The following is a 12,899-nucleotide window of genomic DNA, read 5'->3' on the forward strand; positions in this document are numbered from 1 at the left end:
CCGGCTGCAATTGGGACCAAGAGATCGATCCTGACTACTGGCAGCCGTGGAAGCGCTGGACAGCCCTGTTACCGGTGGTTGAAGCTATCCGGATTGGTGGCGCTAAATCTGCCGATGTTGATTCTCTGGAAGTCCACAACTTTACCGATGCCAGCGAGCATGGTAACGGATGTGTAGCATATTTGCGAGCGGTTATCAATGGAGCGGTCCACTGCAGTTTGATGATTTCTCGGGCCAAGGTGGCGCCAATAAACCGACAGTCAATACCCCGGCTGGAACTGATGGTCGCGGTCCTGGGAGCGCGGATAAGCCAAACTGTACTCGACATGCATTCGTACCGGATTTGCCGTACTGTCTTCTGGACAGATTCCCGCACTGTGTATAGTTGGCTGCACTCCGATTAACACCGCTACAAAAATTTTGTTCCCTTCCACGTCGGCGAGATCCGATTGGGTAACGGATTGGCGGTGGATACCAACGAAGCTCAACGTTGCGGACGTGCTAACGAAGTGGGGAAAGGCCCTCAACTGCAAAATGACGGCGAGTGGTTCAACGAACCATATTTTCTGTACCGACCAGAAGAGCAGTGGCCAACACAAGAAGCGACTATCGAAGAGAACCTCGAAGAAGCGAGAAGCGTTGTGTTGTTCCACGGAGTGATAGACTTCGATCCGATATCACGCTGGACGAAGTTGTTGCGGGTGACAGCCAGCATAGTACGCTTTATCGCCAAATGCCGGCGAAAGAAAAGAGGAGAGACGATCGTTACTACACGGGCTATGGCAAAGCAGCGGAAGATGATCGAGGCAACAGCAGCGAATTACGCGGCGCTGCATGCACCACTACAGCGAGAAGAGCTTCAACGAGAGGAAACTTTGCTCTGGCGTTAGGCACAGTGGAACAGTTTTCCCGACGAGATGAGCGCGCTCACCAACAAACTCAAGCGCCAGCCCGACAGACCGGCGAAGAACATTGAGAAGCGTAGCTCGATCTACAAAAGTTCTCCGGTACTGGACGACGAGGGAGTGCTGCGCATGGATGGCAGACTTGCAAATTAGAAGGAGAGCTGCTTCGAAAATAAGCATCCGATTATTCTGTCGCGGACCCACCAAATCACGCAAAGGCTGATACAGCACTACCACGAAGAGTACGGGCACGCCCATTCGGAAACCGTATTCAACGAGATGAGGCAGCGATTTCAAATCCCGAGAATGCGGCCAGTGATACAGCAGGAGGTGAAACATTGCGTCTGGTGCAAAGTCAACAAGTGTCGACCGAGATCACCGAGAGTGGCTCCCATTCCCGTCGAACGAGTCACCACTCAACATCGGCCTAGATTACCTTGGTCCGGTGGAAGTCATGGTGGGAAGTCGGAAGGAGAAGCGTTGGGTGGCAGTTTTTGCCTGTTTGGCTGTGCGAGCAGTGCACCTCGAGGTTGTGCACAGCCTTAACACGGAATCGTGCCGGATGATGATCACGTGCTTCAGTAGCAATCATGGAAAGCCACACCAAATCTATTCCGATAATGCCACATGCTTTCGGGGAGCGAACAACGAGAAGGACAAACTGGAGAAAATCAACCAAGTGTGTGCGGACCCGTATGCAGCTCAACTACCGCCTTGCACTTTATTTCTGTAACTGTTTTTTTTTTCAATTTAATTTAATAAACTATTGCATGTAAACCAATGTACTTAACTATTGCCTGTTTGGTAGAAACTTTTTTTTTGTTCGTTTGGTGTTATGCTTATCCTGTGCTTGTGCTTGCGTTTTGAATATTGTTTTGTTTCCCCAATCAAGTTTTGAAGTTTGCTGAACCGCAGATTTTTAACCTGACACTAACTGGATTGTTGTTCTCGTTTTCCCCCTTTTTCAAACCGCGTTAAACACCTGCCGCAGTGTGATGGCTCAGATAACGACAACGCAGATTCCCTCCGATCCGAACGGCAATCACGACTCGGGCTATGCGCCCTCCAGCATAGGTGACGTGCTGGCGGCGAATGCGAGTCCTCCCGGCAGCCCGAATGTGGCCGCCACCGTCATTGTAAATAGAAACGCTACGCTTAGCAGTAGGAACGGTTCACCGCGGAAGGAAGCCAGGTTGGTATTCGGAGTCACCGCCATAATTAGGTGTCCATTTCATTATTGTTACATAAAATAGACAAAAATGGCATGCATATACGAGAAATTTTAAAGCACTTTGATGCTTCTCCACAGTGTGACGCTGAAGCCGCTGTCGTTAGTGCGGTGCGGAGTTCAGCAGGCCTTATCGCTCAATCGAAACGACTCCACGCTATCAACGAACTCCAACTCGAGGGACAGCACCCGGAAAGACAAGAAGAGCATCCAGCAGCCTTCCAGGTGAGTAGTGACTTGACTTAAGATGGTTTATTGATATCACCCACCGGTCGGTCCCGGGAATGATGAATAATGAACATTTGAGAGGTGCTGTCGCAATTGTGGGCTTTGAATCTCCGGGGAGCACTTTGGAAGGTAATGAAAACAACATTATTATTCGCTAAATTATACGCAATAATGGTTCTGCTGTTGACGTTGAAGAAAATATGACCCGCCATAAAAGGCCAATTTTCTGTGCACCCCTTGACGTTGTTGACTCTTAATGAGCCGTATAACTCAAATTAAATTATGCTCTCGTGGCTCTGCTGCCTGCCAATATGACGCCAGGAGGCGATGAATTAATCATCGTAACGATTTCGAGTTAGGCTGTAAATTTTTTTTTTTTTCATAAAAGTTACGCGACAAAGAGGTTTTTTCTTGTTTTAACTAAAGGTGAGTGATTACCTGAACTGGCTACCGGTTGACTAATTAACGAAGTGAATAATTTGGATTTCCTTTAATTTCATGCAAAAGACAAAGCAGCTTGGCTGCGTCAGGGGTGATGATTAATTAAACATCATAAATCAAATTTTTTAATGAGATAAGGATGACAAATTAGGGAACAGTTTAAAATCTGAGACGAGATTTTTTTTACTTTGAAGATTAACAAGGGTTAACCCTTTCGCAGCTAAAAATTCGAAACTGTAAACTAAGATCATGAAATAAGGTTCCATTCAATATATTCGTGAATTGAAAATAAACTTCGTTCGCAGGCAATCATTGCATAGTTTCACGAAGATTTAGGATTACTAGATTCTCTTCCGCTACATGCTAGCATCCAGCGACATATGTTTTCTCCCGCTTGTGGAATTGTTTCAAATCGTGTCAGTAACAGCGAGTGGTATAATTCATCGTGTTATAAATGCTTTCAAGATTTATGTTTTTAAACTAAAAAACCTGAAAGATGAAAGTTTGCTACTAACAAACAATCATGTAAACTAACGTCATAAGTACCCGACATAATAAAGCGAGTAAAGCGACGTGGATTTGACTTACAAATAGCGTAATTTCCCGTGACACTGAACCGAATACATTTTATCATTATATTATTATTCTACAGCCAGCCATCAATTATGAAAGGCATTTTTTTTTTCTTGGATCGACATTCCAGATAAAAACATCAGAGATTCTTTTCGAAAGTCTTGACCACCGACATCAAAGCTTCATGATAAAATTCAAGTAATTGTCATGAAGATGTTCTAAATCAACTGATAGTAAAATTACTGCTGGTATGGCCAGAGATAAATCTCCAGAAACTGCTAAATTTATAAACCGACAACTTCCTTTTTATCAATAGAATGCATGTTCTTATAAAAAAATTTGCAAACATTTATGAAACATTTGCATAGGTTACTACGACATTTGTCTAAAATGTTGAGAAAATTGAAGCTAATCTCTTAAATACAATTTATTTAGTATTATTTGTTGATCTAAAAAACTTAAACTCTCCATAATGAAGAATTATTCGATTAGATCTGCCAAGAACCATGAAATAATTTCAAATTTATTTATCAATGAGACTTGAAGAGGTGATCTCTTGTTTTTTTTTTTTGAAATACAGAAACAAATAAAATTGTTGTTTCTATGAATTTTTATAACAATTTTATTTAAATACTGCTTTGTTTTGTGCAGTGATTGTGTCAGGATTTCGTCGAATCTTGGTCCTAATTTTATTTAAATGTGGTCTGACGTTCTGTGAAAACACCCAATGAATCCAGCTTACAGTTTGCTCAGAAACCACGGTTTAGTAAAAAGTCCGTACAAGAATCCTAATTCTACATAATCCTGCATTTTTTATTTTAACATCTAACTGGTAAAGTCTCAGTCTAAACATTCGTTTGTTTGGTATCGCTGTTTTATGGTTATTGATTTTTTTTTTAATAATTTCTATCAAAGGTACCGTGCGTTAACTGATATAGCAGTCAGTGACGCAACCAAGGGGGGATGGGTTTAGGGTCAACATCCCCCGCCACCCAGAGATAATTTTTTTTGTAGTACTACTCCTTAGCATGACGATATACGAATGAGCTCGCATTCATTCGTTGTGTGGCGCTCATGTCACTCGTGAGGGGCAATCGTCGACCAACGCGCAGTAGGCCACGACTCTTCCTTTTTCGCTCATCGAACGGCACACGAGACGGACGCACTCGCATAGCGCGGCTCCAGGCAACTTATTATGTAAAACCATAGCCAGCACAACTTGCTAGTCAAAATCAATGATCATAAGCTTTTATTCGTTCTGCTCCAAAACTTCTCGGACCGAAGGTTAGTAGTGTTTGCTCCTGCGGGGGCGAGTGACGCGGTCAGGAACAATCGTGTTGCGCGTCGCTCGCGTAGCACGGTATATAAGAGTCACGGATCGCGAACTTCTCTTCAAACATTTTTAAGAGAACAAGCACAAATGTTTTTCTTATGACGACAAAACTTAACGAAAAACTTCAAGTAACAATAAGTCACCTGAAAAGATCAAAAATGGAATAAATAATTTACTTGGATTTTCCCCAGTCCAAGGAATCATTTTGATTAAGAGAACCCAATCTGCCATTTTTCGGAAAGGGCTTTCTCAAGAATATTATTTAGTTTTCTTTAACAAAACTGATCTGAATAATATTAAAGCTTTAGAAAAAGTAAGACTTATGTTCGATATCCGTTTGACATTGGAACATTTCCAGAAAGCTGCGAGAAATTTTCAGACCCTCACTCAGTGCCGTAAATGCCAAAAGTGGGATAATGGTACCAAATATTGCTGCATTGATGCTAAATGCATGGTTTGCAGAGGTTCTACTCACGCTAAGGGCGTCTGTCCTTCGAAACAAAAAAATACCAAAAATTATGTATGCGCAAATTTCGGGGGCAACCATAAGTCTAATTTTTCTAATTGCCCTTCCCGCAAACGAATCGTTAAGGCTCGTACCAGGCAGATAAATGACAATATTTTTCGATGCCGGAATTTCCCAGGCAGAATCTCCAACAATTTTCATTTTCCAGTTAACGATCGCTTGCTTAGTAATCATACCCATCAGAAAAACTATAATCATGCAATATTAAAAAAAAAAATTTTCTTCGGTCGGGTAGCCGGGAACCTCCTATGCTTATATTGTCACAGGAAATTCCAGTGCCTCCCGTTCACATTTTTTTGTCTTCGGTTAACCGTTCTAATTGTTTCAAATCGAATGTAAATACTCTTGTCGTCGCAGGCAACTTCTATTCTGCCTCCTCATCAACGGAAAATCCAAATAGAAAATGCACTTAGTCTAGTTACATGTTTCCTTTTGATTTTGATTTGATAAATGAACAATGGAATTGAATGATTGATGTAATGTTCAAAACCACCACAATGGCTGAAGCGGCCATGAATTATGTGTCTTTAGTAGATTTGGAGTTGCTAAGAGTCTGATGCCATTCTCAGAAATGTTCCAACCCGTCACAATTTTTAGTTACAGGTCGCCAAAGTTGTATGAAACACTGGTTTTATTTATGGTTACATGAAAGTTAAAGTACAATTTATCAAACTTTTTTGTAATCTAATCCACCAAGCATGCAAAATAGAACTTGAATTTTCATTTCAGATATAATTTGATTGAACCTGCACGATCACATTTCGATTAAACCGATTTTTTCAACATGCTTGCAGTCTCCATACAAAATTCTTCGTTTCTTCTATATGGCAAAACACAGCTATCAAAAAATAACTTTTCTTCATCGAAACTGTTATAAACTTTGATGACAAGTATTGCTATATACATAATGTTTGAATTCTGTGACAAATTAGGCAAATAAATTACCTTACAAGCTGGCTGAAGTTGGCTGAAATAGCCATTTTTTGCATTTTAAACATCCAATATCTTAAAAACTAGACGTGCTATGATATTTCTGAAAACGGCAATGGATTCAGCAACACGTACTTAAGTGAATAATGGTGCGGGAGACAAAAACGTGTTCCGCAGTGTTATTGAAGTCAGGGGAATTGCAATACAAAAATGTGAAGTAAAATTTGAATTCGTGATTACAGACGACGATCTTGAACTTTTGATTCGTGTTTAAAACGTGAGGAGAAGGCAATTTTAATGAACTTGCGATCCTGCTATGAAAATTTTATGGCAGGATCTGCAGAATGAAATTAAAAAAACGATTTTCACAATTAAGAAATAAACATTTTGAAAATATTTTTTTTTATTTGGACTCTGGCTCTAAGCCTTTTTGGAAATGATCTTAAATTTTTGGTAAGCCTCAGAGCCAATACCGGCACTGAAAGAGGAAAACGAATTATTACTGACTAATTGCGAAAAAGCTCAAAAACTTGCTATGAAGTTTGAAAGCGCGCACAATTTTAATTTAGGACTTACTAGTCCAATAGAAAATCAAGTTGCTCTGGACTTGAAACATTCTCAATCAAGAGAACGTTTCAAAAATTCCTGGGAGACTGATTTGGAAAAAGTGAGAACTTTTTGCAATTCCGTAGAAGACCACTTGAGGGTATCAGAAATGATATCGGAATGCATTCACCATTATTTTACAATTTCTTAAAAATTGTTGTGTTATGATTCATTACGCAACTCAAACAGTTGCGTGATGAGAAAGCGTTGCATACAGCATTGATTTCAGTTGCGTTATGACTATTCCCGCACTGCATACTTCAGTGCAGGAAAGTAGGCCATTTCATGACAGACTGGCGTGACGAAAAACAGTCTATTACGATGAGCAATTGCAAAATAGTTATTTATGCAACAAGTCGCAAAATGATGATTTTTTCAGCACGAGTTGTATATTTATCCAACGAGGCTCGCCGATATATATATAGGTGACAATTGTCGACTCGCTCCCATTTGATTAACATTTTCGCCTCACGTCACCCGAGATGAGAACGACTCGTCTCGATTCACAGGCCGCGTAGAATAAGCACAAGCATGAAGATAGTGGGTTATTATGTTGACGCCTACCAAAACAGTACTGAAAAGGGCTACTTTTCAGTATCGAAATGAGTGTTGAAAAGTAGCACTTTTCAGTACTGTTTTTTTGGTAGGAAAAGTAGGCCAATGAAAAGTTGATCGATTTGCAACGGAATTGCATATTACATTTTTTGCCATTGAACAGTTCGGATTCCGCCATGAACATTCATCAACTTTTACGTGTAGCAATTTTGATTCGTACCAAAAAATCTGAAGGATATTCTACTGGTCTTGCTCTTCTAGGCATAGCAAAAGCATTCGACAGTGTTTGGCATGAAGGCTTGATTGAAAAATTAAAAACTTTGATTTTCCAACATACATTGTTAGAATAAATCAAAGTTATCTGTCGAATCTTTTACACACTTACAAATCAGAACTCCAGGTCTGAAAGACTTTCTGAAAGAGCTGGTGTTCCGCAAGGCAGCATTTTGGGACCAATATTATACAATATGTTCACATCTGACTTACCTGAGTTATCTCAGGGATGACAAAAATCCTTGTTTGCGGATGACACAGGCCTTTCCGCCAAAGGACGAAGTCAGCGTGTCATCTGTAGTCGATTGCAAAAAAGTTAGGATATTTTTTCTTCATACTTGCAATAATGGAAGATTTCTCCTAATGCTTCTAGAACTCAACTAAAAATATTCCCAAGTAAACCAAAAGCTCTTTATTTGAAACCATCAAGCAGACATGTTGTCACTATGAGAGGGGTTACAATAAATTGGTCAGATGAAGTTAAGTATCTAGGGCTCATGCTAGATAGGAATTTAACTTTCAAAAATCATATTGAGGGCATTCAAGCCAAATGTAATAAATATGTAAAATGTCTCTATCCCCTTATTAATAGAAAATCAAAACTTTGTCTTAATAACAAGCTCTTGATATTCAAACAAATTTTCAGGCCAGCCATGTTGTATGCTGTACCAATATGGACTAGCTGTTGTAATACCAGGAAGAAAGCTTTGCAAACAATTCAAAATAAAATTTTAAAAAAGGTTCTGAAGCTTGCTCCCTGGTATAGTACCAATGAGTTACATATAATATCCAATGTTGAAAAATTGGAACAAATGTCAATTAAAATAATTAATAATTTCAGGCAAAAATCGTTACAACCTCCTATTGCCACGATTAATGCGTCATATATTTAGGTAAAGCAGGTGAAATCAATTCACATGTAAAAAATCTAAACTGCTACGGAAAATGAAATGTTAATAAAATCTTAAATTTGTTTTACCAAATCAGGATGATAGTGTTGTCTAACACAGAACACCTAGATATAAGAAATGAATTTAATGATTGGAATGATACTAATAAAGAATTAAAAAACAGAGGATATTTTACGATTATCTATATAAATAAAAATGGAATGGTGTTTGTATGTCACGAAATGGCTTACAAACGGGTCAACGGATTTGAGTGATTCTATCTTAGTTTTATTTGTCAAGGGTTCCGACGTGTTTGTGTGTATAAAAATCCCAGGATATTCACCGGGAAAGTTGAAAAAAAAAAACAAGCGTGAACGAAACTGTCATTTTATATGGGACGGTCAAAAGCGTTTTTCAACAGCCTACATGATGGCAAGACGAAGTTTTCCGGGACCACTAGTATGAAATAAAAATGTATTTGAGGGATTTCACGCCAACTCGATAAAGGGATTGGCAGCACCTCTTCACAATTTAATGAAACTTTCTGGGTGTGAAGATTATGTGAAACTAAAATACTTTACATACGCTTCAAATAGTTTCAAGTGATATATGAGTTTTAATCATAAAATTGATTATATTTGTTTCATTGGGAGAAGTTAAGAGAAATAAAACGGAATTATACAATTTTTTTTAATTGAATACAATTGTTCTCGCACCAAACCGCTTATGAGAAAATCAACTCCGTTTAACAATCCGACGGATTTTATGTTTTGATGGTACTCTTTTCATTTTATCTAAGTCATTTGTGAAAAGAAGTTTAAAATGGATCAACAATATTAACCTTTCCGTTACCGGCCTCCGACATGGCATTTTCAAACAGCTGCCATTTCGTCAATTTCTATTCGATTTTTTTGAAACTACCCTCAGTTTACTTTTAAAACGGTTTCAGTTATTTGTCATAAATGGACAGTTCTGTATTCGGAACCATGCCGGAGATATTTTATTCACGAGGGTGCCAAATTCGAGAAATGTGATTATTTTTTTCAGCTACAACACTAATTTTTTTTTATGTAAAACGTGAGATAATGGTCGATTGTCATCATTTCAACATAATTTGAATAAGTGGACCGTTCCGGAACATCGTAGCCGGTTCCGCCAGGGCTAGTTTGGGGACATTTCCGTTTCATGTCCAAAACATACCGTGTGACGTCTCAATCTTCATGAATTCGAGAGAACTTGTCAATAAAGAAGAAAAACCCCGGTAAAAACAGATGTGGCTACTCCAGATCTCCTGGAACAGGTTTCACAAGGGCCTCTTTGGGGACATTTGCGTTTTATGTCCAAAACATACCGTGCGACGTCTCAATCTTCTTCAATTCGGGAGAACATGTAATGGTCCCCAAAGAGGCCCTCGTGGAACCTGTTCCAAGAGATCTGGAGTGGCCACATCTGTTTGTACCGGGGTTCTTCTTCTTTTATTGTCATGTTCTCCCGAATTCATGAAGATTGAGACGTCGCACGGTATGTTTTGGACATGAAACGGAAATGTCCCCAAATTGGCCCTGGCGGAACCGGCAACCATGTTCCGTAACGGTTCACTTGTTCGAATTATGTTGAAATGATGACAATAGACCATTATCTTATATTTTACATAAAAAATTCAGTGTTGTAACTGCAATAAATAAAAAATTGATCGCATTTCCCCAATTTGGCACCCTCGTGACCCCAGTACAATCCGGAATATCTCCGGCATGGTTCTGAATCCAGCATTCTCCCTTTATGACAAATACCGTAAACTGGGGGGAAGTTGATCACTTTTGAGCGATTCTGTGCTATAATTCCTAGTGGGATGCATGTATTATCATCCAAAATTTTTAAAACCTGTACTGGTTGAATGTTTAACGAATTATATAAACGAAATTTTGACGAATTATTATCGTAATAACAAAAACAATTTTTGGAGATCAAAAAGTGGTGTTTTTGATTCCGGGGTGAAGTTGATCAATTACTGCGATAGGTTTTCTAAAATAAAGAAGTATGCTATTCACTAAATTTGGGGTCTCTGAATCTGAATCAAGACTTAAAAATCTTACAACCTATTGTTAAATCGGGTATTTTTTTAATTGAAAGTTGTGAACTACAGATTACACCACATTAAACGCCTAAAGGTAGGCAATTTTCTTAGAAATTAGCAACCCTCTTGCAAAAAGATCATTTTTTCTCTAAACAAAAGAATTTGTATCCTCAATACAAATTCGAAATTGGGTACACAAAACATATCTGGAATGTATGAAACAGTTTATTAAAAGTGTAGCTTTGTATAGCCGTGGAAAAAGTCGATTGTTTGGAGAAGAACCCTTCAACAGTTCATAAAACATTTCCTAAAAAATCTGTTTTTTCATGAAATAATTACCTTGAATGCCAAACCGAATTTATGAAAATCAAGAGTAGCTATCAGGTAACGCCACAACAATGAAATTGTGATAATTGAAATCGTGTCATAGCTCTTATAACAGTCAATACATGTGGGTACGGGAATGATCAACTTCTCCCCGCTGATCAACTACACCCCGAATTACGGTAACTGAAACCTTTTTAAAGTAAACTGACGGTGGTTTCAAAAAAAGCGAATGGAAATTTACGAAATGGCAACTGTTTGAAAATGCTTTGTCGGAGGCCGGTAACGTTAAGGTTAATCGTGCATTTACCCATATAGGCCTGAGTGGAAGAAAAATTACTAAATTTCTCACCGCTCAGCGAGTACTTAACAGATTTAAATTATTTTTTTGTCAGTATACTGGCACACATATCTAGTTTCTAAAAGTGGCCAAAGGATTTCGGGAATGTTCATGTGTCTAACTCCGGTGGGTTACTGGGTCAGGTCGGCTGAAAAGGGTGCTGTTCTTCTGTGCCCCTGGAGGTAGACAAATTTCAAATAACAGATAGTTTCCTGAATCGGCTATAATGTGGCCACTATATCAAGGAATTTTAAGAAAAACGCATCAGCGTAAACCTTTCGAGGAACTATTGAATTGGATAACCTTGTGTCCTGCATTTGTTTGACCCTTGAAATAACCATTTTGGGTTGCTTTCACTCAGGCCTATACGGGTTAAAATTTAGAGGTGTTGCTCCGGTATAAACGATCCTTAGTGCAGGCGTAGCCAGTTAAGAAACTTGTCACCAACAATGATCGAAAACATACGTGCTATGGGATTTAGTGATCAGCTTGATGAGACGATGCATATTTGTGAGTCATGCCGCTTAGTGATCAGGCTCCACAGAAGTCCGCCTAAGAAAAAACGACGTTCGGGTGGAGGCGAAGTGAATAAAGATCCACGACCACCAACAAGCGGTCAGGCCTCCAATGAAATGCTAGGTAAGAAAAAGTTATTGTGCTGCAACATTAAACGAGAAAGATTGTTTACGTAGAACCCATATCAATATATTAATTCATTACACATCAAAATATTATTCTGCCACAGTAGCTGTTCAGCTATTTATTTGAAAATTGATAAATATTGTTGAACAAAAACAAAAAAAAATCACAAAAGTTATTTTTATGTCAAATAGAGCTGCAGCTCATTATTTATTTAAAAATAAATTTCCAGCTTATGTAATTTCAAGAAAATACATGGATTGAAAGCAGAGTGGCACTTTTTTGCCACATCTCACGGCAAAGGCCCCTGTGACGCTATTGATGGCACTCTCAAGCGAATGGCAAAAAGAGCAAGTCTTGCAAAAGACTATGGAAACGCAATCGCAACTCCGCGAGAACTATTCGACTGGGCAGTGAAACAAACTGATACATGTATCACCAAATTAAATTTCTGTTATATATCTAATGAACAATATGTTAAAATATCAGAGGAATTGGTGGAATTGTTTGATAAGTTTGAAACTGTCCCTGGTACCCAAAAATATCATTGTTTTTGCCTATTAGTGATACACAAATTGCAGCCAAACGGTATACCAATTCAGAGGATGAACCAAAAATATTCAATGTATTCAATAAAGCCCATAAATAATGTAAATATTCATGTGCAGATACTATGTTCTAGGATATATAGCAATAATAAAAATAATAATGCATGATAAAAACAAACCACGCCCTTTTTTCATAAGAATAATATTAACCCTCACAAGATACCTGTTAAGATTGGCTTTGACCAAATAAGAAATGAAATATTATTGTGATATCATTCCAACCATAAAAAAACCCATCGGATTGTTAGACAGAGTTGATTTTCTCATAAGCGGTTTGGTGCGAGATCAATTGTATTTAATTAAAAAAAAACTCTGTATAATTCCGCTTTGTTTCTATTAACCACTCCCAAAAAAACAAATATAAACTATTTTGTGATTGAAACTCATTTATCACTTGAAAATGTGTTCATACTAGACTCTTTAAAG

General features: G+C 38.5%; 1 protein-coding gene across 1 annotated transcript in view; it reads left to right on the top strand.

Moving 5' to 3' along the window:
• The window catches only part of LOC5564275 (dopamine D2-like receptor), a 754,420-nt gene that overhangs the window by 681,698 nt on the left and 59,823 nt on the right, over nucleotides 1–12,899 (top strand). Inside the window, 2 exon segments of the mRNA XM_021849536.1 lie at nucleotides 1,897–2,097; nucleotides 2,215–2,358. Of these exon segments, the coding sequence (XP_021705228.1) occupies nucleotides 1,897–2,097; nucleotides 2,215–2,358 (345 nt within the window).

Source organism: Aedes aegypti, chromosome 3 (genome assembly GCF_002204515.2).
Source record: "Aedes aegypti strain LVP_AGWG chromosome 3, AaegL5.0 Primary Assembly, whole genome shotgun sequence".
Taxonomy (NCBI): domain Eukaryota; kingdom Metazoa; phylum Arthropoda; class Insecta; order Diptera; family Culicidae; genus Aedes; species Aedes aegypti.